We start from the raw sequence: 27,536 nt of genomic DNA on the forward strand, positions 1-27,536 counted from the left end.
GAGAGCAGAGCTGGATGCAGCCGGCCACGCTGCTTTTGTATCAGTCGGCTTGTCCGGCACAAAGCCTCTCTCTCTCTATCTCTCTCTCTCTCTCTCTACAGCTACAACTTCAAACATTCGCTTTCATCAGTCCTCACACTTTCACTCAGGCCAAATATTTATGCATATGCTGTTTTACATAAGCTTGGCTTGTTATAAATTACAGCATATCTATTATGCAAAACTCATATGCATGAAAGGTTAGGCTGGGAAATGAGTTATAAACTAATATCACTCATTTGCACATAGCATGTTTCTGAATGATAATGTGAGCACAGTATTTGACTTGTGAGACATTTACATAAGAAGAATAATTATTTAAGCAGTGTTTCAAAAGCCAATCACGGATCACCACACTCGCTTGCATCACAGTGTTCTTTATTTACAAAACAGCCTGAGGAAAATGACCAGCAATCAGTCTGGCAAGAAAAGACCCTGTGTACCCCTTACAAACTGCACAGTATGTCATAGTCATTCATGTGGCATTTGACGGATATATGATCCATTAAATACAGGATGAGAATCTCTCTAAGAGAGATACATTGAGGCACCAAATATGATATATGTGGAGGCCTGTTTTGTCGTGACGAAATAAAACAATAAATAAGAAAAGGTAATTGTGACTTTATTTCGCAATTCTAAGAAAAAAAAGTCACTGTTAATTTTATTTTGTATTCCACTGGTGCAAACAAAAAAGCAGAATTACAAGATATAATTTTTGAATTGCGAAATACACTGTAAAAAATAAAAAACACAATTTGTTGAGTCAGCTTAAAATAATTTGTTACCCTGCTGCCTTAAAATTTTAAGTTCAGTCAGCTAAAATAAGTTTATTCAACTTGAAATGTTAAGTTGTACTAAGTAACAACTTAGATATTTGTGTTTGCTAAACTTAACAGATGGGTAAGTAACCCAGCTGCCTTAAAATTTAAGTTGATTCAACTCAAATATCTAAGCTGTCACTTAGTATAATTTAACATTTCAATTTTAACTTTTTTTGAGTTGAATGAACTTAAAATTTTAAGGCAGCCAGGTTACAAATGATTTTAAGTTGACTCAACAAATTGTTTTTTACAGTGTAGTGTATTAATGCAGAATTCTGACTTTTTTTCTCGCAAGTCTAAGTTTACATCTCACAATTCTTTATTTTTTTACCACAGAATTTTAAAAAAAGTTAACTGCTAGTTTTTTATCTTACAATTACAATATCTCAAAATTCTTTTAGATCTCAAAAGTTTTTTTCTCAGAATATATATTCGCAATTCTGATTTTATATCTTGCAATTTTGATTTTTGTGATTTTTAATATATAAACAATCACAGAATTGTGATTAAAAAGGGCCTAATTGTGAAAGAAAAAGTTGCAATTATCTTTTATTTTTTTTATTTTTTTTAATCCTGTGGGTCGGAAACAAGCTTCCATAGATATATGAACATTTTATGTTAGCTAATAAAATATAAAGCAGTTTCAGGCCTTCTTTTTTAGTGTATGAATATAAATGGCTTCCTTTTCTTTTCTTTTTGAAATGTCAATTCATAATAAATGCAAAAATAATTACATTTCTTTTAAATAAGGCAGACAGACTGAACTGAAAGAGCATAATGAGAAAGCTGCTGTTGTCAAAGCTATGCAGCATGCATTTCATGGCATTTGTAATGCATTCAAAAAATACAATAAATTTCACATAATTGTAACATAACAAAATTAAACACTGAAGCTCACATGCCAACAACAGGTTTCAGTTTTGCATGCAACAAATTCAGGATTTTAGTATTGTGACAATTGACTTTGGTTCATCTTAGGAATCAGCTATCAAGTACGTATGCCTAATAGCTGTTTTAAGACAGATGACTTCACATTCATTCTGGATTATCTTCTGTTTGCCATTTAAACAGCTGATATGTGATCATGTGCAATTAATATACATTTACTGTATTTTTTTAGCAGTGAATGTTGTAGTAATGTAGCCTGATTGACAGGGACATAAGACTACGAATGCATACACAAACATTAAACAATGCGTATGCATGTTTAATATAAAATTATAGCACAATCAGCAGATATAACAGTGTTCCAGTGCTTCCATGCAAGTCTAAAGAAACAACAGCAAAAGATCACAGTGATATTCATTTATACATTCATCAAATCAATGCTCAGTTTCTGCATCGCAAGCATAGAAATCCTATCAGTAACTCTGTTTTATATTTACGTAATGCCAGACTTTGTGAAAGCAAACTTGCGATATAGCAACACAGACTCACTGAACAACATCTGAGCATTGAAACACTTTACTGCTAAATCTCACATTCAGTTCTTGTGCACCTGAATTTTCTGCACATATTCACAGTTTTGTCACATATATTTTTTTCTGAGATAAAATCTCAAAAATATGGGATTTTAATAAACATTTCCTTTTTAAAACCAGAGATTTTAGTGCTTTTAAATTGTGCTGTAAATGCCTGAAATAATTTAATTAGAAATATTGTCAATCTCAAAGCAGCCCACATTAAAAAAGGTAGTTTTTTTTTCCATATATATAAACATAGCAAGGTTGTCACAGTTCTCATTACTCGGTCCAGTGTTTCTCACATGTAAGTTTTGCAAAACCCTGGGGGTACATGAGGGAATTGCAGGGGCTTCATAAGTTGATGAAAAGCTAATAATAAATAAAATCAAACCTAAAATTTAAATAAATAAATGGGGCTGCAAATGGGGCTTAGTGTCATTATCAAATCAAAGGCTGCAATTTAGATGTGTAAAATGAAAACGTTTTTAAAATTATCATTTATTTATGCCTTTATTTTTATCATTTGTGTTAAAACTACTAATAATAATTATGGTAATAATGATAATAAAGATCTTGAAAGAGGTCTTGGTTTCAGCAGCAGCAATATAAAACATTCATATGAGATGAAATGTCATATTATTTTTAAAACTGGCATATATGACAAAATAATGCAATATAATTTGTATATACACTCTTAAAAATAAAGGAGCTTTAAAAGGTTCTTTACCGCAATGCCATAGAAGAACAATTTTTGGTTTCACTAAGAACCATTCAGTCAAAGGTTCTTTAAAAGAACCATATCTTTCTTACCATGTTATAATCTGAAGAACCGTCTTTCGCCACAAAGTTCTTCAGATATTAAAGGTTCTTTATGGAACCATTTAAACAAAAAAGGTTCTTCTATGGCGTCGTGAAGCACTTTTGTTTTTAAGAGTGTAATTTTTTAAAAATAAATACAAAATAAAACATCCACTGAAAAAAAGATCTCAGTTTTGTTAAATAAAGTTATTATATCAGATAATTGTGAATATGCAAATGTGTAACTTAAAATCTCAGTTGGTACTTCAAGTAAATCTTTTACGTATAAGAGGTTCGGCAGACAAATACTTTTGGATCTCTCAGACTCAGTAGGCCGTCCTTTAATCCCCACACCACGCCTCTTATTTGTAATTGGCTACTGTGGCTTGGTTTGGCTCCACACAGTGGGTGGAGTCTTCGCTCTGATTGGTCGCCTCACTCTGACTTGATTCTGGCTCGTGGGTGGAGACTGAACTCTGAGAGGATTCTGTCTCTCCTGCCTCCAGACTGGAGATACATTCAGAGGCTCTCCGCGTTTGCTGATAGGACAGACAAAGCTCCGCCCACTTTTTCCGGTTGGCATCAATTCCATCTACCATTGGCTGAAGCTTCCTATTCAACTTCACAAGAGCCTATAAAATACATTATAATTACTGTATAAAAGTTAATTAGCTGGAGTTAATTCATTTGCTTTAGCTACTTAACTGTTTTACCTCGTATAATGGCTTACAAATTCCATCAATCCATTCCAACTGAAGCACAGGAAGCTCATCTTTACGATTACGATCAAAAATGGCCTGGGTAAGACATAGGAAAGAGCAAAATAAAATAGAAATTTTAACAAATTTAATTTTTAAACTCAGAGATATCTGTTGGTGAGGGAATACATACAGCTGGTGTCAACTTCAGCTCTGAACGCTCCCTGTCACCTTGTTCAAAGAATTCACTGGTCACCAATTCAGCGACCTGGAATTAGAATCATAGATTGATGACATTATATTATATTTTAATCCAACATACTCTGCAGTGGTTTCAAAAAATATGCAGTACTGTAATTTCCTTACCCTGCTGAGAATCTTTCTTCATAAACCTGACAAATTTGTGTAATATATTTTTCTCTGAAAACAAATTTTATCTTACAATTTTCCCTCTTAAATAAGACATTTATACTGGAAAACATGACAAAAAATAGAACAATGTGCATTTTTTGTTTGTTTTTCGCAGCGTCTGTCTAACCTGTTTTGAGATTTCCCATGGTCGAGTCACTGCACCCAAGTCACACGCAGTCATCAGCATAGACCTGGTACGTTTAAATATTTATAGTATTTACAGCAGCTCCTGGTATTTCTATTATCAATTTTAAAAGTTGTAGACACTCACCTAAACATGTCTCTATGTTCTTCATTACTCCAACTGAACTGTCCAGACAAAACACACTCAAAGAACTTGGTTCTTCTTCTTTCAAGTCCAATGGATAATGAAGATTCACAAAAAAATAACCCAAGAATGAGTTTTACTTAATTGCAAGTTTTACCATTTAAGGTTCTGCATTTAAGTTCATTTTAATGTTCCACCAGGCTTTCAGGATCTGAACAAAAGCCTCAAAAGGGGCTTAATATCACCTTTTCTGCCTCTTTTCAAAGGGCGCCTCTCTGTGGCTTAAACGTGAATTACATGCATCTGGTGGAATATTTAGTGCACTTTGAAGCTGAGGGTCATACTGTTACTTACTTGAAGTACAAAGTGAGATCTGTGGACAGAATGGCCTGTTTCAGTAGCTGCATCATGTTGCTGTACTCTTTGGAGGACAGATTAGCAAAAATGTTGTGGCCCTGTTGAAAGTTAGACAGAAAAAAAAGGAGAAAAAGATGACAAATATTATAGATCAAAGTTGTTATTTTCATTAGTAAGGGGAGAGTGGGGCAAGCTGTATAAATTGGCAAACTAGGTCACTTGCTTAATCTAGTGCAAAATGCATGACAATGTGAGGAGGGAGTAACATTGTACATTATTTTGAGGTCTTTTGATTATTTAGGAGAAAAACTATTTGTTGAGTCATCTTATCCTCTTAAAATCTCAGTGGGGAAGAAGTCATATTTCTGTGGCCTAGTGCTTTCATTTAATTTTAGTTGATAGCAGACACCTTTAGACACCTTTAGATCTATTAATTTTAGCTTTATCTGATTTCATATTACCTAGAGGAAAGCTTAAAGCTTTAAAGCTTGACATACTGTATGGAATAAAAAAAGGCAGTGGCTATTTGCACTGTGTAAACAGCGACAGAGGCTGTTTACACTAAGTGCAAATACCAATTAGTTGCTATTTACAATAAGTAAAAAATAGCATATTTTCTTAGTGATTGATGCTATTTACACTAAGTGCAAATCGCTATAGATTCTATTTATACTAAGAACATAGCAGGATTTTCCTGCTATTTATAGTAATTATTGCAAATAGTGGCAATCATGTGCACCTCAGTATTATAGTACATTATAAAACAGTATGCAATAATAACATATTGATTGTAAATTACAATTTTAATTTACAGAGTAATAAATGGATGCCACCTTGTTGGGACAATAAAGCCCTCCCTACATCTACCCAATACTTTTTATTTATTTTCAACGTTTTAATTATTTCCTTCATTTTTATTGAAAATAAATGCCTTTCTGATGTGATACGAAATCTTAAAAGTTAGATTCGAACCTAGGTCAATCATGTCAGAAAGACTATAGCACGCGCTTTAGCATCTACACCACTGGAGCTGATGTATGATAACCGTCTTTTGTAGTGTTGACTACCCCAATGACACACTTGTGGGCGGAGTTAGTTTAAGTAGCCTCTGCCAACAAAGGGGGGGCTATTTGCACTTAGTGTGAACAGACACTCTGTAAAAGGAATGCTTTTATGCTCCAAAATGTTTTGTTTTTTATTTATTTATTTTCTGAGCATCATATTTGATATATCAGGCTTTTATGGGTAATTTAGTATGATATAGGATAATATGGAGTAAAAAAACACCTCAGAGGTTTATTCAGAGGCCCAAACTGAGCAAAAATATGCAATTTGGTGCAGTTGCTGAATTTTATATGGCCAACAAGTATGATTAAATTTGGATAGCTTATAATTCAAATCAGTGAATTCTTTATAGCAGTCTAGCAGACTACTTACATTTAAGGAGAAGTCCACTTCCAGAATAAAAATGTACAGATAATTTACTCACCCCCTTGTCATCCAAGATGTTCATGTCTTTCTTTCTTCAATCGTAAAGAAATTATGTTTTTTGAGGAAAACATTTCAGTATTTTTCTTCATATAATGGACTGATATGGTGCCCCGATTTTGAACTACCAAAATGCAGTTTAAATGCGGCTTCAAACGATCCCAAATGTGGTTGTAAATGATCCAAGCCAAAGAAGAAGGGTCTTTTAGAAATAGCGAAACGATCAGTTATTTTCATAAAAATAATACAATTTATATAATTTTTAATGTTGAACACTTGTCTTGTCTTACTCTGCCTGAACTCTGTATTTTTCTGGTTCATGACAGTTACGGTATGTCGAAAAACTCCCATCTCATGTTCTCCCTCAACTTCAAAATAGTCCTATATTGATAATAATCCTATATGTTTGACCTTTTTTTGTTAAGGGTGTTTGATTTTCTTTGCATGTTAACTTTGCAAAGACTGGATTGGTACACTTCTGCAGCGATGTAGGATGATTTTGAAATGATTTTTGAAGTTGAGGGAGAAAATACCATTGGAGTTTTTCGACATACCCTAACTGTGTTGAACTAAACTACACAGAGTTCAGGCAGAGCAAGAAAAGATGAGCGTTTGAGATTAAAAAGTATTTAAATTGTATTTTTTTAATGAAAATAACCAATTATTTCGCTAGATAAGACCCTTTTTCCTCGGCTGGTATCATTTATAATCATATTTGGGATCGTTTGAAGCCGCTTTTAAACTGCATTTTGGAAGTTCAAAATCGGGGCACCATATCAGTCCATTATTTGGGGAAAAATACTAAAATGTTTTCCTTAAAAAATGTAATTTATTTACGAATAAAGAAAGAAAGACTTGAACATCTTGGATGACAAGGGGGTGAGTACATTATCTGTACATTTTTGTTCTGCAAGTGAACTTCTCCTTTAAATGTAGTAGTACATTTGTAGACGTGTAGTCTGCAAATCTATACAAATATCAACATGTCTTAGCAAGATGATATTTTAAATGCTTAGTGTTATGATCAAAGCTCTGTAGGTTTTATTGTAGGGGAAAAAATGGGGAAGACTGACACAGGAGAGAAGAAACTGTTGAATAAAGTTGTTATTTTTGTTTTCTCTGTGCACAAAAAGTATTCTCATAGTTTCAGAAAATTAAGGTTGAACGACTGATGTCACATGGACTATTTTAACAATGTCCTTACTACATTTCTGTGCCTTGACTGTGGTAGTACCATTGCTGTCCATGCAGGGTCAGAAAGCTCTCGGATTTGATCAAAAAGATCTTAATTTGTGTTCTGAAGTTCAATGAAGGTCTTACGGGTTTGGAACAAAATGAGGGTGAGTAATTAATGACAGAATTTTCATTTTTGTGTGAACTGTCCCTTTAAGTATCCCAGTAAATGAAAGTTTGGGGAAAGCACATATCTCATTCCAAGTTCTATTACTCCTACAAATCCTTGTCTTTTCTGCTGAAATAAAGCCAATCATGAAAGCAGCACTCACTTCGCACCCCTGAGTATCATTCATAAAAAGCGAGTCTCCAAAGTTCTCTATGCATGTTCAGGCTCCGGGATAGAAAGCAATTTCTTTCTCTCCTTGCTTCAGTGCAGATGACCCAAGAGGGGAATCTCCTTAGCACAGTTAATTGGTGTTGGTTAAAAAAGCTCAATGGACGTCTACAGGAAATCGATACAGAGCTTGGTCATGATTAAACAGCTCAGAGCTAAATCAGCCACTTAATCAAACGCTGACATCCATTTGCATTCGCTCCATCCACTGAGACATGCAAATGTGGACGGGGGTAAAATGGGTCATTTCTGCAAAGCCATTACAAGAGATGTGAGAGGGACTCATTATTACTCCATTGCTTGACAATGTTCATTGTGTTCTGCAGATCATTGTTTCCACATGCAGTGGAGTCCAAAAGTGAAAATAACAATCTCAGTAAAAAGTCAAATTGAAAAACTAGCATGAATTTTATAATTACGTATTGTTTCTTTCGCTGCATGAACTACACAACTTTGTGTATAAAAATCATGTTATACAGTACACATACCAAAAAATGATCTTGTGCTCAAATCTGAAATATTTCTAATTCGTTTAATATATAAATGTGACCCTGGACCACAAAACCAGTCTTAAGTCGCTGGGGTATATTTGTAGCAATAGCCAAAAATACACTGTATGGGTCAAAATTATAGATTTTTCTTTTATGCCAAAAATCATTAGAAAATTAAGTAAAGATCATGTTCCATGAAGATATTTTGTAAATTTCCTACTGTAAATATATCAGAACTTAATTTTTGATTAGTAATATGCATTGCAAAGAACTTAATTTGGAAAACTTCAAAGGCGATTTTCTCAATATTTTGAATTTTTTGCACCCTCAGATTCCATATACTGAAATAGTTGTATCTCAGCCAAATATTGTCCTATCCCTAACAAACCATACATCGATGGAAAGCTTATTTATTCAGCTTTCAGATGATGTATAAAGCTCAATTTTGAAAAACTGACACTTATGACTGGTTTTGTGGTCCAGGGTCACAAATGTCTCTTGAAGCTCATGTATGAAAATTGAAAGATCTTTTACTTCTGTACTGCTCAGTGCTGTGTTCCTCTACTGAGACCAGATGTGACAGACATGCTAGTTGTTGCTGTTTGCTCACCTCACTCTGCAGGATCATAACGGCGTGGTTGAAATGATGATGCTCAAGTGTAGCAGATGTTCCATACAGCAGCGCTAGTGCTGACCCAGACCTTAAGTACCACAACAGAGATCAGATACAGAACAATAAGCACATTATATGCAACTCTTCATAGCATTGTCTTGTTTTCTGTAAAAAAAAAATTAAAACAAAATAGATACACTTAAGTGGCATTATGTAAAATAATAAGACTTTTTGTTCTTTCAGAGAATATATCTAGAATTATGTTTTTTTCATGCCCCATTGGTAAACTGGGTAATAAAAATCAAATTCAAGATAAATCCTCTGGAAACAAGTGGTAGTATCTTATGCAGATCTATAATATCATGCATACTTCTCTTTAAAAGTTTGGGGTCAGTTTGTCTGATTCTTTTAAAAAAAAATCAATGCTTTTATTTAGCAAAGTTGCTTTACTCATCAAAAGTGACAGTAAGACTCCACAAAATATTAAGCAGCAGAACTCTTTTAAACATTAATAATAAGAAGAAATGTTTCTTAAGCACCAAATCAGCATATTATGATTCCTGAACGATCATGTGACACTGAAGATTGGAGTGGTGATTATGAAAATTCAGCTTCGTCATTATAGGAATAAATTCCAATAATTCAGAATGTTACTGTTGTTGCTGTATTTTTAATCAAATAAATGCATAAAAGATATTTTTTAAAAAAACATTAAAAAATCTTACCAACCCCAAACTTTAAAATGGTGGTAAATGTTTTTCATTTTAAGAACATTTCAATATTTTACACTTATTAAGACATTATAAAACAATGCTAAACAATAAAATGCAACTAGTCATGTAAACTTGCATAAATAGGACAGTGAATTAAAAAAGATAATGTACTCACCCCCTTGTCATCCGATGTTCATGCCGAGAAAGAAGGGTCTTATCTAGCAAAACAATCGGTTATTGTCCAAAAAAGAATTACTATTTATATACTTTTTAACCTCAAACGCTCATCTTGTCTAGGTCTGAACTCTGTTTTTTCCAGGTCAAAAAACTACCATGTCATTTTCTCCTTCAATTTCAAAATCATCCTACATCGCTGCAGAAGTACCAACCCTGTGTTTACAAAGTGAACATGCAAAGAAGATCAAACACCCTTTACAAAAAAGGTAAAACAGAGATGTAGGACAATTTTAAAAATGAGATGGGAATTTTTCGACTGTCTTGATCTGAAAAAGAAATAGAGTTCAGGCAGACCTAGACAAGATGAGCGTTTGAGGTTAAAAAGTATATAAATTGGAATTTTTTAAAGAAAATAACCAATCGTTTCGCTAGATAAGACCCTTCTTCCTTAGCTGGGTTCGTTTAGAGCCCTTTGAAGCTGCATTTAAACTACATTTTGGAAGTTCAGTTTTAGGGGCATCATTGAAGTCCACATTATGGATCCTGAAATGTTTCCTCAAAAAAAACATAATTTCTTCACAACTGAAGAAAAAAAGACATGAACATCTTGGTTGACAAGTGGGTGAGTACGTTATCTGAAAATATTTGCTCTGGAACTTCTCCTTTAAGGCTGTGCAACCAATCAAACTCTACAATATTGCTACAGGTCAGTCAGTTAGTAGAAGCTAGTCATATTAGACAGATGCCAACATTGACAGGTTACATGATATGTCTCATCCATGAACACCATTAACAACTTTACTTTTATATGCCAATTTTGGTAATGTGTTGATACCACTAGGTCTGGACGAAAATCTGGACTAAACCAGTTTAGAGCCACTGACGTCATTCGCATTGACTGACTTTTGACTCACTTTGCTTGAAAGGCATTGTTTGTGCCACGATGGTCCAGGTCATGGCAGAAACACCCAACCATAAGTGCGAGAGTCTCAGTGTCTGTCAGCACCTCCTGGAAGCCAGCAGTCTGGACAACAGCAGAGAAACCTACTACTTTAAATCATCCAATTCAGTGATTAAATTATGCCTTGAAAGAACATTATGATTTAAACAATTTGCATTTACAGACTTTACCTGAGAATAGGGTAGTTCACCCAAAAATTAAAGTCCTGTCATCGTTTACTGACAATGATACTTGTTCCAGACTTGTTTGACTTTCTTTTTTCTGTTATCTCTTCGATACGATAAAAGTGGATAGGGACAAGGGCTATGAAGCTCCAAAAAAGGCAAAAAGCACTTTAAAACTATTATAAATGTAATTATCCAAATATGACTTGTGTGCTACATAGTTAATCAATAACTTTGCTTGAGAAACATAATTTAAGCAATAATTCGTTAAAAATATTGCCTTCCCTTTTAATTTATTATGGAAATAAAATACTTAAAAGAATACTTAGGCTAACTAAATGTAATGTCTTGGCGCACATACAGTATGAAAGTGTATTATAGTTTAAACTCACTGATTAATTAAAATGATATTAGCTGAATTTTAGAGTGCTATTTTGAACATATTTTACATCTTTAAATGCAGTTTCCCATACTTCTGTTGTCTTTAAAATATTTCTGTTGAAACTTCTTTGTCATGTATTTAAATATACTGGTAGCACTTTATTTTATAGCCCTGTTCCGCATGCACATGCTATGTACTTGTTATAGTAATTACAATAACAGGGTATTAACTAGGTAGTACTAACCCTAAACCTACCCCTAAACTTAACCCTAATTGTCCAGTACTTTCTTAGGTAAGTACACTGTAAGTACAGGTAAGTACAATCCCAATTCCAAAAAGGTTGGGATGCTTTCTGAAATGCCATGAAATCAAGCATATGTTATCTGTTCATTTTATTTAACCTTTATTTAATTGACTAAAGTACAAAGAAAAAAATTCCAATGTTTTCAGTGGCCAACTTTTAATTGTATTTTGTAAATATAACCAAATTTTGATTTTCATAGCTGCAACACATTTCAAATAAGTTGGGACAAAGGCAAAATAAAAGTGAAAAGGTTATAGAATATCCAAATTAAACTGTTTTGAAACAGTTTACAGTAAAGCAGGTGAAATGGAAATAGGACATCATGTTTGAGTATAAAAGGAGCATTTCAGTCTTTGCAAGCAAAGTTGGATCATGTCTCATCACTTTGTGCCAAATTTCATAACAAAAGTGTGAAACAAATCAAAAATCACATTTCTTAATAGAAAATCACAAAGAAATGTCTTGGTCTTTCCCCGGCTATAATATTGTGAAAAGATTCAGGGAATCCAGAGAAATGTCAGTCTGTGTAGGGCAAGGCAAGACACCTCAGGTGAATGTGCATGATGACCTTTGAGCCCTCAGATGACTTTGCATAAGAAACCGTCATGCTGTTTCTTATGGGATCAGGACTGCTTCGGAAAACTACTGTCACTTAACACATTCAGCCGCTGCATCAATAAATGCAACTTGGATTTCTGGTACCATAGCAGAAAGCTATACATCACTTCTATGCAGTGATGCCATGTGGTTCTCTGGGCTAGAGCTCATCTCAGATACTCAAAAAGATGATGGAAATGTGTGCTGTGGTCAGTCCACATTTCAGCTTGTTTCTGGGAAAAATGGACGTCGAGTTCTCAGTACCAAAGACCAGCAGAGCAAATGGCATTGGTGACTGGAATATATTCTGAAGTACCATTGAAATGGAGGCATGTATTGGGATTGTACAGACACATGTACTGCCATCAAGATGACTTCTTTTATGGGAAGTCCATGGTTATTAGATAAAGACAATGCCAGGTCTCATTCTGCATGTGCTACAACAGCGTAATTTCATAGACACAGACAGATTGTGCTAGACTGGCCTGCCTGCAGACCAGATCTGTCTCCTATTGAAAATGTATGACCAGTCATGAAAAGGAGGATTTTTTATCAGACAACGACGATCACAGACTGCTGAGCATCTCTATATGTTTTTTATCAAACCAGATTGGACAGTTTTTTACAATTGAAGTACTAGTATCCTCAATTCACAAACAATTAAACATTGTTTACAACAAGTTGATGTGGCACAGTGTTAAACATGCCTCTGTCCCAACTTTTTTGGAGTGTGTTGCAGCCATGAAAATCAAAATTTGGTTATATTTACAAAATAACATGATTTTTTTTTCTTTTTACTTTAGTGAATTAAATAAAGGTTAAAGAGAGTGAACAGATAACATATTCTTGATTTTAAGGCATTTCACAAAACGTCCCAACTTTTCGGGAATTAGGGTTGTAAAACCAATGTATTTGTAATTAAACATTTGTAATAATTAAGTTGCAATTTAGTACATTTAAAATATATTAGCTTTGTAATATTGAATAACATACTACAGTCATATTTCAAGTACTATCATGTGCTCATCATGTCAAAACAAGTGTACTTCTTTAAAGAACAACAAAGGATTACTAATTAAAACATGATTTAAAATGACTTCAGAGTAAAACTTTTAATTTGACATTATTACAGTGCACCTTAGTGTACATACGTGTGCTAAATAAGCAGTGTAGTCTCTTTAAGCACACTTAAGTAAGTTTTTAAAAAATTTACTTTATACTTATGTGATCTGAAGTACACTACAAGTCCACCTTCAATACATTCATTTTTTCAGAAGGTTTGACAGTAATGGTCACCATTCACTGTAGCTTTTGTTCTACTATTTTTGAGTTTCACTAAAGAAAAAAGTTGTACTTTTTATTTATGAGTGAACTTTTAAAATCACTTATTTCAGGCCACTTCAATCATCATCTGTGACTTACGGTGATCATAACAAACATGCACTGCGAGACGTTGAAGGCATGCCTCCAGTTGTGGTAGGCTACGGTGCGGTAGTTCTTCCTCACGGTTAGCAGCCAGCGGCACAGCACCTGAGCAGGAAAAGAAATGAATGCTGTGGTATTCACACCGTAGCTCCAGACCCTCCCCGTGTTCCAGAAACCAGCCTGCAGCACAGTATCTTTCCAAACCATAACCCAGCACTCCCTGCTTCACACAGCATACATATGTAAGCAGCACTTCACTCTTCCAGTCAGCAGGGTTGGCGTTTGGCCCCCTCTCTCATGGTGATTGCCTCACCTCATAATCAATTTTGAATTTCTGCACGACACCAAGCTCCAAAAACATCCTCAGGGAGGCAGTGATCATGGCGTCGTTGTCCAGAGAAAAGTCATTAAAGTGGAACTCATCGATCCCGAGCTCACTGCTTAGGGGAATCTTAGCAGCCTGAGAGAGGAGAGGGGACAATCTCAGCAACTCCAGTAGCAAGGCAATTAAACACCAGAGCAGAGCCTGATCCACTGAGGGCTTGAACAGAAAGAGTATATTACACTCTGCCATTTCAATTATTAATACTTCAACTCTCTCAAGTCTCGGACCCACCATCTATAAATTTCTAGGAAAAGTTGGGAGCTGAGATGTTTTTTTTTTTGTTTTGTTTTTTTTTTTACACATCTGTCTCTCTAATGTATGGGCTTAATTTAAAGTTTTCATCACGTCTCTCTGGAGAAAAGGTTTAAATATTATATATGTTACTGATCTGTGAATTTTATATCAGCCTTTTAAAGGGTTGTTGTTTCATATTTTGCAACACTACAGAATCTCACACTGTAAATATAATAATGCACTGGTCATGTACAGTAAGTTGTAATACTGATGATATTCAGTTCACATGTGCTTTTTGGCATTTCTAAAATTTACAATGAATCAGATATTGAATACAATTTATAAAATGCTAAATTAGAAATTATAAAACACGTAAATTTACTTTTTGCTATAGTTATAGCTATGCAACAGGACATAAAACACAAAGTAGCATGTAACAAAAATAATTTGTAAGTTAAGATAAAACTAAATTGAAAAAAATTAAGAAAGAAGAAATTAATCAACAAAACGTGTAATCAATAAAACAAATCTCTCTCTTTTTTTTTTATTATTCCTTGGACTAATTTTTTATTTTTTAATTTGCTTAAAATGCACTACCGTTTAAGTATTTTATGTTCACCAGTGCTGCATGAATTTAAAAATATACAGTAAAATAGCATAAAAATAATACAGTAAAAATCCATATTATTACAACTTAAAACATGTTCTAATCTAATTTAAAAGTGTTCTAATTTACTACACTACCAGTCAAACGTTTTTGAACAGTAAGATTTTAAAGAAGACTCTTCTGCTCACCAAGCTTACATTTATTTGATCCAAAGTATAGCAAAAACAGTAAAATTTGAAATATTGTTACTATTTAAAATAACTGTTTTCTATTTGAATATATTTTGAAATATAATTTATTCCTGTGATTTGAATGCTGCATTTTTAGCATCATTACTCCTTCAGAAATCATTCTAATATTCTGATTTGCTGCTCAAAAACATTTATTATTATTATTATGTTGAAAACAACTGAGTAAAAATTATTTTAGGTTTCTTTGATGAACAGAAAGTTCAGAAGAACAGCATTTATCTTTTTATTTATAAAGTCTTTTGTAACATTAAAAATGTCTTTAACATCACTTTTGATCAATTTAAAGCATCCTTGCTAAATAAAAGTATTAATTTCTATCATTTCTTTCCCAAAATTATACTGATTCCAAGCTTTCGAGGGGTATAGCGTATAATGTTACAAAAGCTTTTTATTTCAGATAAAAGCTGATCTTTGAATCTTTCTATTCATCAAAAAATGTACTCAACTGTTTTAAATATTGATGATGATGATAATAATAAAAACAAAAAAATGTTTCTTGAACAGCAAATCAGCACATTAGACTGATTTCTGAAGAATCATGTGACACTGAAGACTGGAGTAATCATGCTGAAAATTCAGCTTTACATCCCAGGGAATAACTTTTAACATTTTAAAATATATTCAAATAAACAGTTATTTTGAATAGTAGAAATATTTTGCTGTACTTTGGATCAAAGCTTGTTGAGCAGAAGAGCTTTCTTTTAAAAAACATTAAAAATCCCACTGTACTGGTAGTGTAAATTTTAAAACATAATTTCTTCCTGTGATGCAATTTTTAGCATCATTATTCTAGTCCTTCAAAAAAATCCTTTTAATAAGCTAATTTTTTAATGTTGTTATCAATGTTGAAAACCGTTGTGCCTCTTAATATTTTTGCGGGAACCGTGATAAATTATTTCAAGATTCTTTAATTTTTAAAAACAGTATATTTTTGAAATAGAAATCTTTTGTTACATTATACATATATTTACTAAATAATATTAATTTCTTCATCAACATCTTACCGACATAACTTTATATATAGTAAAGTAAATATATTGTATAGTAAATATAGCACTGATCAAAAATGTTAGAACATCAAAACGTTTTATATATAAATAATGAATTTAAAACTCTAGTATATTTTCAGTGCTGAGGCATCTGCTTTGTATGGACTTAATTTCGATATTTTATCTTACCTTCAGGCGATCAACCTCTGCCTTGGAGCATGTAGCATGATAGGACAGCATCTGGAAAAAGACAGAAACAACAATACCCTAAGCACATTATGTAACCACACCACGCACGCACGCACGCACAATAAATTCCCTCTACTTTTCTGACAGATTTATATCCAGGCAAAAAATGTAGCTGTTATGTTAATGAGCGATTTAAAACAATAAGAGATATTACGTACATCTAGAGCCACAGACTGCTTAGCCCAAGTCTTTTTCACCTGGTTATACATCATTGTGTTGTTAATGCCAAGACCACAGAAAATAACAAATGCCTGCGAGGAACAACGAAAATGAAAATTACATACGCACATAATTTATGAACGCATCAGTAGTGTAAGTAAGTATGCAAGGCTCTAATTCACTTATAAAATATTGATTGGACATTTTATTCCAACATACACTGTTTGAATAAAGTCACACCTCAAATAACCTTTGATCTGCATCATTAAATGTCTTCCTGTCCAAGCGATTTAGAATCTGGGCAACGCCTAATGAATGTAAAAGATTTTTTTAGTTTTTGTTTTAGGGTTTGTATATAAACAATTAAGCACTAGTGTGGGAAACTCACCAATGATTTGATGTGTCCGATTCCAGATGGGGACGCATAAAACTGATCTGATATGAAAACCAGAAGCCTGGTCCGCCTGAGTAGGAAACACAATGCTTGCGTAATACATGTGTGTGTTTGAGTACACTTGGATTCATATACAAGCTTAAAGTGTTAGTTCACCCAAACTTCTGTCATTAATTACTCACCCTCATGTCGTTCCAAACCCGTAAGACCTTCATTCATCTTCAGAACACAAATTAAGATATTTGATTGATGATATCTAAGAGCTGTTATTAGCTGTTAGTTGTTCGTTTTGTTTTCTTTGCGCACAAAAATTATTTTTACTACCTTTGAACGTGTCAGTTGTGTTGCTGTCAAAAAGCTTTCGGATCAAAAATGTCTTCTTAATTTGTGTTACGAAGATGAACGAAGGTTTTACGGGTTTAAAGCAACATGAGGGTGAGTATTTAATGACAGAATTTTCATTTTGGGTGAACTATCCCATCAAGTATATTATATTTTTCTATAATAAGATTTTTTTAAGTATGCTCGAGTGTACTTGTTTTTCACAACAGCATACTAGATTACTGCTGCTAGTATGCTAGTTCAGACCCAACTGATACCACGCGAAAGACGTACTTTGGTTTGAGCCAAGCGATCAAAACAAACATGAAACCGGTCTGAGAGGGTGTGTTTTGCTCACCTCAGCATCAAAGCGGGGATCCTGACAGACGTCACTAATGTTAACAGGCAGCCCGGTTGATGCTACCAACTCAGCAATGCTGTTATTGATCAGCCAGTCTGAGCAAGACACTTTCTCCATGCTGACTTTGTCAAATGCACACCCATACACACAAACACACATACTGAGCATGGTATACATTATTGGAAATCCTGCTTACATTACATTATTAGTCCTGTTATTCTCACCTGATGTCATGATCAACACTGCACAGTGGAGACATGAGCTCAAACGTCTGGGAGAACTTCACTACCTATGAACACAGCGAGAGAACAACTACATTTTTATATTTTTTGATGAAAACAACACTAGGATCATTTTCAAAGTTTCAAGGTTTGCACTTATGTCACGATTTGGTCAGTTACCCGGATGTGCAGCCATATTGGAGATACTCGGATGTAAACAACAGCATGGATTGCTTGGTTAATGTACTATTGAATACGTTGTTCTGCTAATTTCTGCTGTCTAAACCAGAAAAAAAGTGAGGAAGCTGCTAAATCATATAAAGAAGGACTTAGTAGGCAGGAAAGGGCGCAAAATTTTGACAAACTAAAGTTAACAGGTGGTAAAGATACATATGAGAAGTATTAATTAAGATAACAGCCTAATATTTAACCTACCTGACCGGAAATGATAAGAACAAACATGAATGTTGTCAAGATTCTTGCCCTGTAAATCCTGGTTGAGTTTGGCCAATCACAAACACCTTTTGTTCAGTTTGTGCACTCTTCTCCTTGATTTGTTATAACTTTTGGCAGTCTATAGACCGAAGTAGTGTAGATGTCACAGTTACGTCACTTACAGCTGCACGCACATAGCGGTTGCAGAAATAACACTGGTAACAAGTGGAGGTAAACGGGTAAAATCCATGGAATAAGAGAAAAAAACAATTTGTGTGCCTTTTGATGTTAAAATCAGAATGCAAATAATTTTTATAGAATACTGTCGTCAAAAACGCCATTTGAAGTTAAACGCATATGTTTAAATGTACATACTATGGATGAAAACTACTATGATTACTCTACTTTTAAAGCATAAATTTGATTTAAACAATAGGTCTACATAATATTCACATATGCTGTTCATACAGGACATATTGTATTAGCCCTACAGTTACAGCATGAAATATTATTTAAACCTATTACTATTAATATTTTTACATAACATTTATTTATTTTATCTCACAATCCTGACTTTTTTCTTGCAAATGCAAGTTTATATCTCCTAATTTGGACTTTATAACTCAATTGTGAGATATAATCTCGGACTTGCAAGAATAAAGACATAATTTTGAAATATAAAATCAAATTGACCTTTTTATTATTTTTTTTTTCATGTGTTTTTTTCAACACTATTTTCCTTGCTTCTTCTCAGTTCTGTAACATCTTCTACGATAACTCTGAACTATCAAGTGCTGAAGCACGGTGCCCTCTACTGGATGAACCATATACTCAGTCAGTGACAACTATGCATACAGTCACATAATACAACAGTCACCTGTTAAAAAAAAGCACAGACTGTTGATCTTTTCAGAAGTCAGGCTATATATAGCACTACAGTGATAATGTATTTTTGTATTTTTTACTTTAAAATCATATTATTATCATTACAAGTTACAACTAGCAGTACTTAGTTTACAGGATATTAAAAAATGTCCTGGCTCTTTCAAGCTTTATAACGGCAGTGAATGGGTGTTGAGATTTTGAAGTCCAATAAAGTGCATACATCCATCATAAAAAGTACTCCACACTGCTCCGGGGGGTTAAAAAAGCCCTCCTGAAGCAAATCAATGCATTTTGTAAGAAAAATGGCCATATTTAAAATTTTATAAACTGTAATCTCTAGCATCTGCTAACTGACGTACACACATTACCGAGAGAGTGACGGTTCGGCGGATGATGTAAGACATAGGCGTAAGCTCCGGTGAGAAGATGTTTCACGAGAACTACGTTTTGTTTACAACAAAGAAAACCAGGCTTATATCAAAATCATTTTTTGTTCAAATCCTTGTTTTGTACTTTGTGACCGGTGTTTTGTTTTGCTTATGCCTACATCCTACATCCTACATCATCTCCTGGAACACCACTCTCTGGTGAATGCGTGTACGACAATTAGTGGAAGCCAGAGATTACAGTTTATAAAGTTTTAAATATGGATATTTTTCATACACAGACACGTCAGTTAGCTTCAGAAGGCCTTTATTAACCTCCCAGAGCTGTGTGGAGTACTTTTTAAACTGGATGGATGCACTTTATTTTGTTTCAAAATCTCAACACCCATTCACTGCCATTAAGGGCATTTATAATATAACTCCAGTTGTAATCGTCTGAAAGAATATACACCTATACACCTAGGATAGCTTGGGGATGAGTGAATCACAAGGTAATTTTTATTTTTAGGTGTATATCAGGTATTGACTATCCCTTCAAGAAAGGTGGAATGGGTGGAGAAAGACAGGAAAACACAAAAAATAAGAATGGATCAAAATCATGGCAGAAAAGAGAAAAGCTAAAAAGTGATCTCACGGGAGAGTGGATGTCCTCTAGCAGAAGCACCGAGCAGCGCTCACACTGCAGCAACGTCAGCGCACGCTGCATGATCTTTCTCACGATCTTCTCCAGGTCCGTCTGCTCCTCGAACAGATCATTCACCACCTCCAGCAGGGCCTTGAGGAACAACAGCAACAGCTCGAAATGTATTCAGATAACACAGGCCTTCAAGCGGACTACTAAATATTTCAAACCTTGAGACTTGAGGATTGTAAACAAGCTTACAAAATCAAGCAACACACTGCCTGAGACGTCTAGAAGTCTAGAGGCAGATTTTGAATCAGTCTGAAAAACTGAGTTTTATTCAGCAACATTTCTGCAGGTCTTGACTCACCCTGCTCCTCTCATACTCCTTGCGGGATTCAGAGAAGAGTTTGGCGTTGGAGATCGATATTCCACAGAATGGTAGATACATTTGCAGCACCTGTAGAGAGAAGTGTGATGCTTTCAAAGCTTCAGTCTGATTGATGCATGGCAGTGAGATATTGAGAGGGAAAAAAAACAACAGCAGAAGAACTGGAGGCATCACATCAGTTCATCAGTTTATTTCTAGGGCATTTAGCCTGTGTATTTGCTTTCAGTGCTGCTTGGCATAAATAATTCTAAAGAGAAGTTCTGTGCTATTAATTACTATCTATAAAGAGCTGTTTTGAAGCAGCGATGAAAGTGAAATGATGAGATGTGGGGGTACAGACTGACTTGTGCCCAGACACTGCAGAAAAGATAGTTCGCCCAAAAGTGAAAAGTCTGTCATTAATTACTCACCCTCATGTCGTTCCAAACCTGCAAGACCTTTGTTCATCTTCAGAACACAAATTAAGATATTTTTGATGAAATCTGAGAGCTCCTGATAGACTCCTGCATAGACAGCAACGCAACTACCATGTTCAAGGCCCAGAAAGGTGGTAAGAACATTGTTCAAATAATCCATGTGACAGGATTTTCATTTTTGGGTGAACTATCCTTTTAAAGGACCATTTCTACCCGATTTAACCCATAAAATGTATTTTCTTTAGTACAAATGAATGTATTTAGGTTGATTCATCAATATCCAAAGTCGCCACTCCAAGAACTTTGGAGTGAGTAGATCATAGAGATTCTCACTTCCAGTTGGAATTCTCCCAGTATCACATCTAGCTCTGATATATGCAGTCACTCGATAAATGTTCAAAATGACCACGGGGCTCCAATTGGTTATGCTCCTGTTTCTGAGGTTATGAATAAAGAATAAATCTTCAAATATGAATAACTCATTTTCTAAATCTATAACTACTTGTGCTCCAGCATAGCAGGATATTCGCCAAGGTGCTAATTCATTGATCTCTTTTGATTTAACACAGCAATTATATTCGTACTCTAGAGTTTCATTACCAGTTAAAGTTTGGGCTATATTATAATAGGCATCTGGAGAATGTAACAGGCTATAAATCCACTAGCTGGAGCAGATACTTTAGAATATAATATCAGCATGAAGCCAAGAAAGAAAGGAAAACAATGCTTACTTTCTCATCGTCCTCGGTGAAGGGAGTTCCGCTGGGGTTCTTGTTGATGGCCTGGACGACACCGATGACTTCACCATCACTGTTGCGGATGGCCATGCACAGAATGGACTGAGTCTTATAGCCCGTCAGCTTGTCAATTTCATCACTGAACCGATGGTCCTACACAATACACAGGAGACATAACAATGTGGCTGGATTCAAAAATGAATATGCATTCATTTTACCAGTCACTGTACTATGACAGAAAATTCATCAGAAAATCTGTTGATAATTGGGATGTGTTGTGATTTATTAATTAATTTCTTATGTTATTTATAAGACCACTTTTGAAATTAATTTTATTATTTTGCACACCACTCCCTGCTCCACTTATGTACTTTACCCTATTTAAATCTACCTCATGATGAAAAGTGTGTTAACGCTTTATTTTACAGTGTCCTTGTTACACATTACCCATACCTACTATAGTTATAACAGTACATTTTGCATAAATACATGCAACTAACCTTGCACCAAACCTAATTTCAAACCTATATGTGACCGTATACCACAAAACCAGTCATAAGGGTCAATTTTTGGAAATTAAGATTTATACATTATCTGAAATCTGAATAAATAAGCTTCCCATTGACGTATGGTTTGTTAGGATAGGACAATATTTGGCTGAGATATTTGAAAATCTAGAATCTGAGGGTGCAAAAAAATCAAAATATTGAGAAAATCGCCTTAAAGTTATCCAAATGAAGTTCTTAGCCATGCATATTACTAATTAAAAATGAAGTTTGGATATATTTACAGTAGGAAATTTGCAAAATATCTTCATGGAACATGATCTTTACTTAATATCCTAATGATTAATGGCATAAAAGAAAAATTGATCATTTTGACCCATACAATGTATTTTTGGCTATTGCTACAAATATACCCATGCGACTTATGACTGGTTGTGTGGTCCAGGGTCACATTTTAAGTAAATGTTGTTAATTACTCAGTGCTTAAACGTAATTACACTGTAACAAGGTCGCCTTAAAACGTGCAACCAAAGTGCTAATTTTTTCAAACTTCACTTTGACTTTAAAGCAAAGAGGAAAATCTATGCGAAAATTTATTTTTAGTTGTTGTATTTCAGATTAACCTTGTACCATATTAAGTCACTTATTTTGGTTTGGAGACTAACTGCATAAAATTCCTACTGATTGCTATGGGAAAGTGGCAAATTCATTGCACTGCATTAATGGATCTCTTCTGACCACAGTGTACTAGGAAGGCTTGCCTGTGGCCATGATATAATGATGTGTGCGCACACGACTTGTAGAGTGTATTTGAAGATGGGGAAACAGTCAATGCTGTAATCGCGATATCTTCACATGGGGAATGTGAGGTTCTTGAACCTTTTGACATAATCCAAAAAATCAGACAGTGATTTGTAACCTTGCCTTCAGAAACTGTAGAATTCACAGATCTTTGAAGGCACTCTTCACATCACGTCTGTTCTATCCTCTATCTTAAAGTTTCATATTTATGCTATAGCTGTTGGGTAAGCAAGAGAGCAGTGTAAAACCACACTGTCATACAAGCATGGGTAAACTATATACGAGAGTAGATTTTACCTGATATACAGCTGAAGTCAAAAGTTTACATACACCTCGCAGAATCTGCAAAATGTTAATTATTGTACCAAAATAAGAGGGATCATACAAAATGCATGTTATTTGTTATTTATTAATGACCTGAATAAGATGTTTTACATAAAAGACATTTACATAATCCACAAGAGAAAATAATAGTTGAATTTATAAAATGACCCCATTCATAAGAAATCCTTCAGGTCCCATAAATTTTTGTGTATTTGAACCCTTTCCAACAATGACTGTATGATTTTGAGATCCATCTTTTCACACTAAGGACAACTGAGGGACTCATATGCAACTATTACAGAAGGTTCAAATGCTCACTGATGCTCCAGAAGGAAACACAATGCATTTAGAGCCGGGGATGTAAACTTTTGAACAGAATGAAGATGTGGACATTTTTCTTATTTTGCCTAAATATCATTTTTTTTTTTTTCTCATTTAATATTTTAATTCAGAAGCTATGGAAGACACTTACATTTTTCCCAGAAGACAAAATAAGTTAAACTTGATCTTGAAATTCAAAAAGTTTTTACCCCCCGGCTCTCAATGCATTATGTTTCCTCCTATTGGAAAGGGTTCAGATATACAAAAATGCTTAAAAACCAAAGAATCTGTGGGACCTGAAGGATTTTTCTGAAGAACAGCGGGCAGTTTAACTGTTCAGGACAAACAAGGGACTCATGAACAACTATCACTAAACAAAAAAAACATCAAGCAGGTAACAACACAGTATTAAGAATCAAGTGTATGTAAACTTATGAACAGGGTCATATATAAATTCAACTACTATTTTCTCTTGTGGACTATATGTAAGCGTATTTTATGTGAAATATCTTATTCAGGTCAATACTAAATATACAATGACATGCATTTTGTATGACCCCTCTTATTTTGGCAAAATAATTAACATTTTGCAGATTCTGCAAGGTGTATGTAAACTTTTGTGGGGCCACCTGTGTCTTAAATGTTATGTGTTTACCAAAAAATGAACTGAGATTTTTGTGTCAGCTCTTGGAATGTTATTGCTTCATTAATTAACAGTTTTGATTTAATAATTATTTTACTCTTTAAAAGTAGCTAAACATCTATAATAGACTGTTTAATGGCAGGTTCCATTGTGACAACTTACCCCAATATAGTCTGACAACGTGCTCCCCTACTGTTGATTGAATTGTTTCTTATCTCATGTGCGATAATGGTGGAAATGTTCAATAGCTTTATGTACCCAAGCCCTACTGTATATGCCTACGTTATTTTCAAAGCTACCTGAGAAACAATCACTGGAGTAAACATTGTGACAACTGGCCATTAACTTATCATGTTGTACAGTGTTTTAAAAAGGAATTTTAAACGTGTTGTTGTGAAATGTAAAAGCAAATGTAAGATGCAATCTGTCCATTTTTGCCTTGCGCAACATAAAATTGTAGTTTGGAGCCACGGCTTTAGCTAAACTTCAGCTATACTCATAAAAATGATTCTTCAGCACTGTTCAGATTATTTTAAAAAATCCTTTTCATTTAACACCATTGTGTTAGGTTTCCCATTTATAAAACTCCATTGTGTTAAACTGACTTGAAACAGTTGCGTTTTGGTACAACTCAATATTTTCATTTTGAAAGAACATGTTTCAATTAAATAGGCCAAAAATACCATTTGATGCTTGTTCAACTTACTTAAGTAAATTAAGTTAATTCAACACAATTTTTTTCAACCACTTTACTTAATTAATTTGAGTTGAGAGTACATAAATGATTTTACTTGTGTAACAAGGAAGTGGATTTCCCCTTCCCATCATGCTTTGCATGCTTTGTACAAAGAGAGTAAATGTTGAAATAAAATGTTATCTTATGCATTTTTTAATTAAGATGATACAATTGGGAGACTTGTTAATGTTTAATGTTCTTTAATGTTTGTATTTAAAACAGTTTCTGGAGCATTAATGTTTTTGGGGGTTACCATTGTGGTGAAGTTTAGAGTATGAGCTTGGGTTGAGGACCTGCTAACATGAGTTAAAGTTGTTTTAATAATAAAATAAACAACTACTTTGGGCATGCTATGGAAAACCATCTTATGGATAATGCGTGACAAGTTGTCTAATACTTAAAGTTAAATACGTCATACAGTGTAGAAGGATTTCTGCGTAGTTATTTGTTTTCCAGTTAAATGTTTACGTTTGAGCATAAAATAACCACTTTATAAATGTATCAATTTCATTTAAACTGTACTTGATCAAATTAAGTTGGCCCAACTCAATTACATTTCATTGCATGAATTTAATTTTTGTGAGTTGGGGTTACACGTATTTATTGGATGAAAATCCTGCCCTTAATTAAATTGAGTTCATCCAGTGAATGTATTTAAATGACTACCCTTATGAAAAAATTAACAATAGAAACCATCACAGAATTTGTAATGGTTTTACTGTTATAATGGGACTTGATGGAAACCATAATGGACCCTGTGGGTCTCTACTGTTAAACTGGTCGCCTTCTGTGGCTTGTTAAAACCAATTAATCCTAATGGAATATATTCCAAAACACAATACAGAAAACAATATTTAATGGTTAAAAGTTGATGGCTTGTTATGTTTGTAATGGAAACCATTAGAAGGTCTGTGTCTGTTTCAGCTGTTCCTTTTTTTTTTTCACCAGGGTATTTAAAAAAATACACATCGGTTTTAAAGAGGTACTTGTGATATGTAAATGTTTAAAAAGTCATAAAAGTGACTTTTTTAGTCGAGTTTTTTTGACGAATCGCTTGAAATTGATCGCTCACTTTACAGTTGTTGTGGTCGTCTCTGGCAAACGCGATGATTTTAGTGTCTATTTAGCAACAGGTAAAATACGCACCGTGACTAACTTGTATAATTCCTTAAAGTATAAAAACCCTGTTGAAAACGACACGCTTATATAAAAAAAACTCTTAACCTTCAATATTTTGGTTCAACGTCCTTTGAGTAAATCAAACCCGTCAAAAATCGCAACCTTACTGCGTAATTGTCAGTGTTATTAGTTTCATGTCTACCTCGTACGCGTTCGGAATGTTGACGGTTTCTCCATGTTCTGCCACATAACCTATGATGCCTTTTCCCCACGGAACCTGCACCTCGTTTGAGTCCAGAGTGCTTGAAGAGGGTCGCACCGTCGTACCCGAATGCACATCAAAAAACTTGGACACTAGTGTCCTCTTATGAGACGGTCCCTCCACTAGGAAAAGCGAACACCTGTCTGCGTTTACCATGATGCAGACATTGATAAGAATCTTGTAGCTGAGGTTCGTCATGTCAAGTTCGTTAGAAATGTCCTTAACCAGTTCGAGGAAAAACTCCCTCTCGTTGGACTCTTTGAGTCTGTATTTGTAGTCAATGGCGCTGGAGGCATATTGAGGCACGTTCACCCTGGACTCGAGCAGCGCGCTTAAGATGTGCGCGGTGGTCGGCGGTAACGAACTGGCTTTCCGCAGGAGCGCTCGCCGTCGCATACTCGACTGGGACTCGTGAGCAGTGAGACTGACGTGCTCGTCGTAGGTCCGGTGCGCCGTCATCGCTTTGGACCGGGCGAAGTTCCTGCGGAGCTCCATGTGGGACGATCTGCGCTTCAGTCCGTCGGGGTTCGTGGGCCAGAATGGATCCCTCGCTACCCCACGTTTCTCCTCCACCGGAGAGGTTTTGGACGGCTGATGCTCTTTGAGCCACCTGCTCAGGGTGTCACATTTTCCCTTCCTGGCTAGATATTCCTCAAAAAGCTCCGGATGGCAATCCAAAAATGCCTCCACGTCGGAAAAATCAAAAGTTGTCATGTCGGCAACCGAGAAGCCACAGTCAAAGTGTTGTGGAGTCTTCTACAGTAACGCTTAGCTCACTGTACTGCTGCACACACTTCACACATCCATCTGCCATTTACACATCACAGTTCTCCAGCCTTCCTCCTCACACTGTCTTTTATGAGGCTCGTGGAGTTGAACAGTGAAATAAATAATGAAATATGACTGATGCGCGATGACGCTGAAATATAATAAGCAATTTGTTCAAGCAGTTGGCAGGTAAGACGCAGATCTCCTCTGGGAGGGACCTAAATAAACATGAAAGCAAACGAATAGATGTCTGTTCAGTGTGACTGAAAA

At 34.8% G+C, this 27,536-nt stretch overlaps 1 protein-coding gene across 3 annotated transcripts; it reads right to left on the minus strand.

The window, feature by feature from the left end:
• Nucleotides 1-400: 400 nt before the first annotated feature.
• pde11al (phosphodiesterase 11a, like) lies at nucleotides 401-27,536 on the minus strand. Of its 3 annotated transcripts, none has more exons than XM_051132332.1 (20): nucleotides 26,439-27,536; nucleotides 21,781-21,939; nucleotides 20,613-20,702; nucleotides 20,255-20,395; nucleotides 17,918-17,982; nucleotides 17,691-17,811; nucleotides 17,006-17,081; nucleotides 16,858-16,925; nucleotides 16,617-16,709; nucleotides 16,399-16,449; nucleotides 14,057-14,203; nucleotides 13,741-13,848; nucleotides 10,825-10,934; nucleotides 9,018-9,108; nucleotides 4,856-4,956; nucleotides 4,505-4,579; nucleotides 4,361-4,424; nucleotides 4,016-4,090; nucleotides 3,838-3,921; nucleotides 401-3,756 (listed from the first exon to the last, which is right to left on the minus strand). In XM_051132332.1, exons 1-20 carry the CDS (start codon nucleotides 27,210-27,212, stop codon nucleotides 3,487-3,489), a joined length of 2,763 nt encoding a protein of 920 aa, XP_050988289.1. In that variant the 5' UTR covers nucleotides 27,213-27,536; the 3' UTR covers nucleotides 401-3,486. The 3 variants fall into 3 exon arrangements, with proteins under 3 accessions (XP_050988289.1, XP_050988288.1, XP_050988290.1); XM_051132331.1 differs by having other exon boundaries at nucleotides 4,505-4,582; XM_051132333.1 differs by lacking the exons at nucleotides 20,613-20,702; nucleotides 21,781-21,939; nucleotides 26,439-27,536 and having other exon boundaries at nucleotides 4,505-4,582; nucleotides 17,691-17,815; nucleotides 20,255-20,328.

Source organism: Labeo rohita, chromosome 16 (assembly GCF_022985175.1).
Source record: "Labeo rohita strain BAU-BD-2019 chromosome 16, IGBB_LRoh.1.0, whole genome shotgun sequence".
Classification (NCBI taxonomy): Eukaryota; Metazoa; Chordata; class Actinopteri; order Cypriniformes; family Cyprinidae; genus Labeo; species Labeo rohita.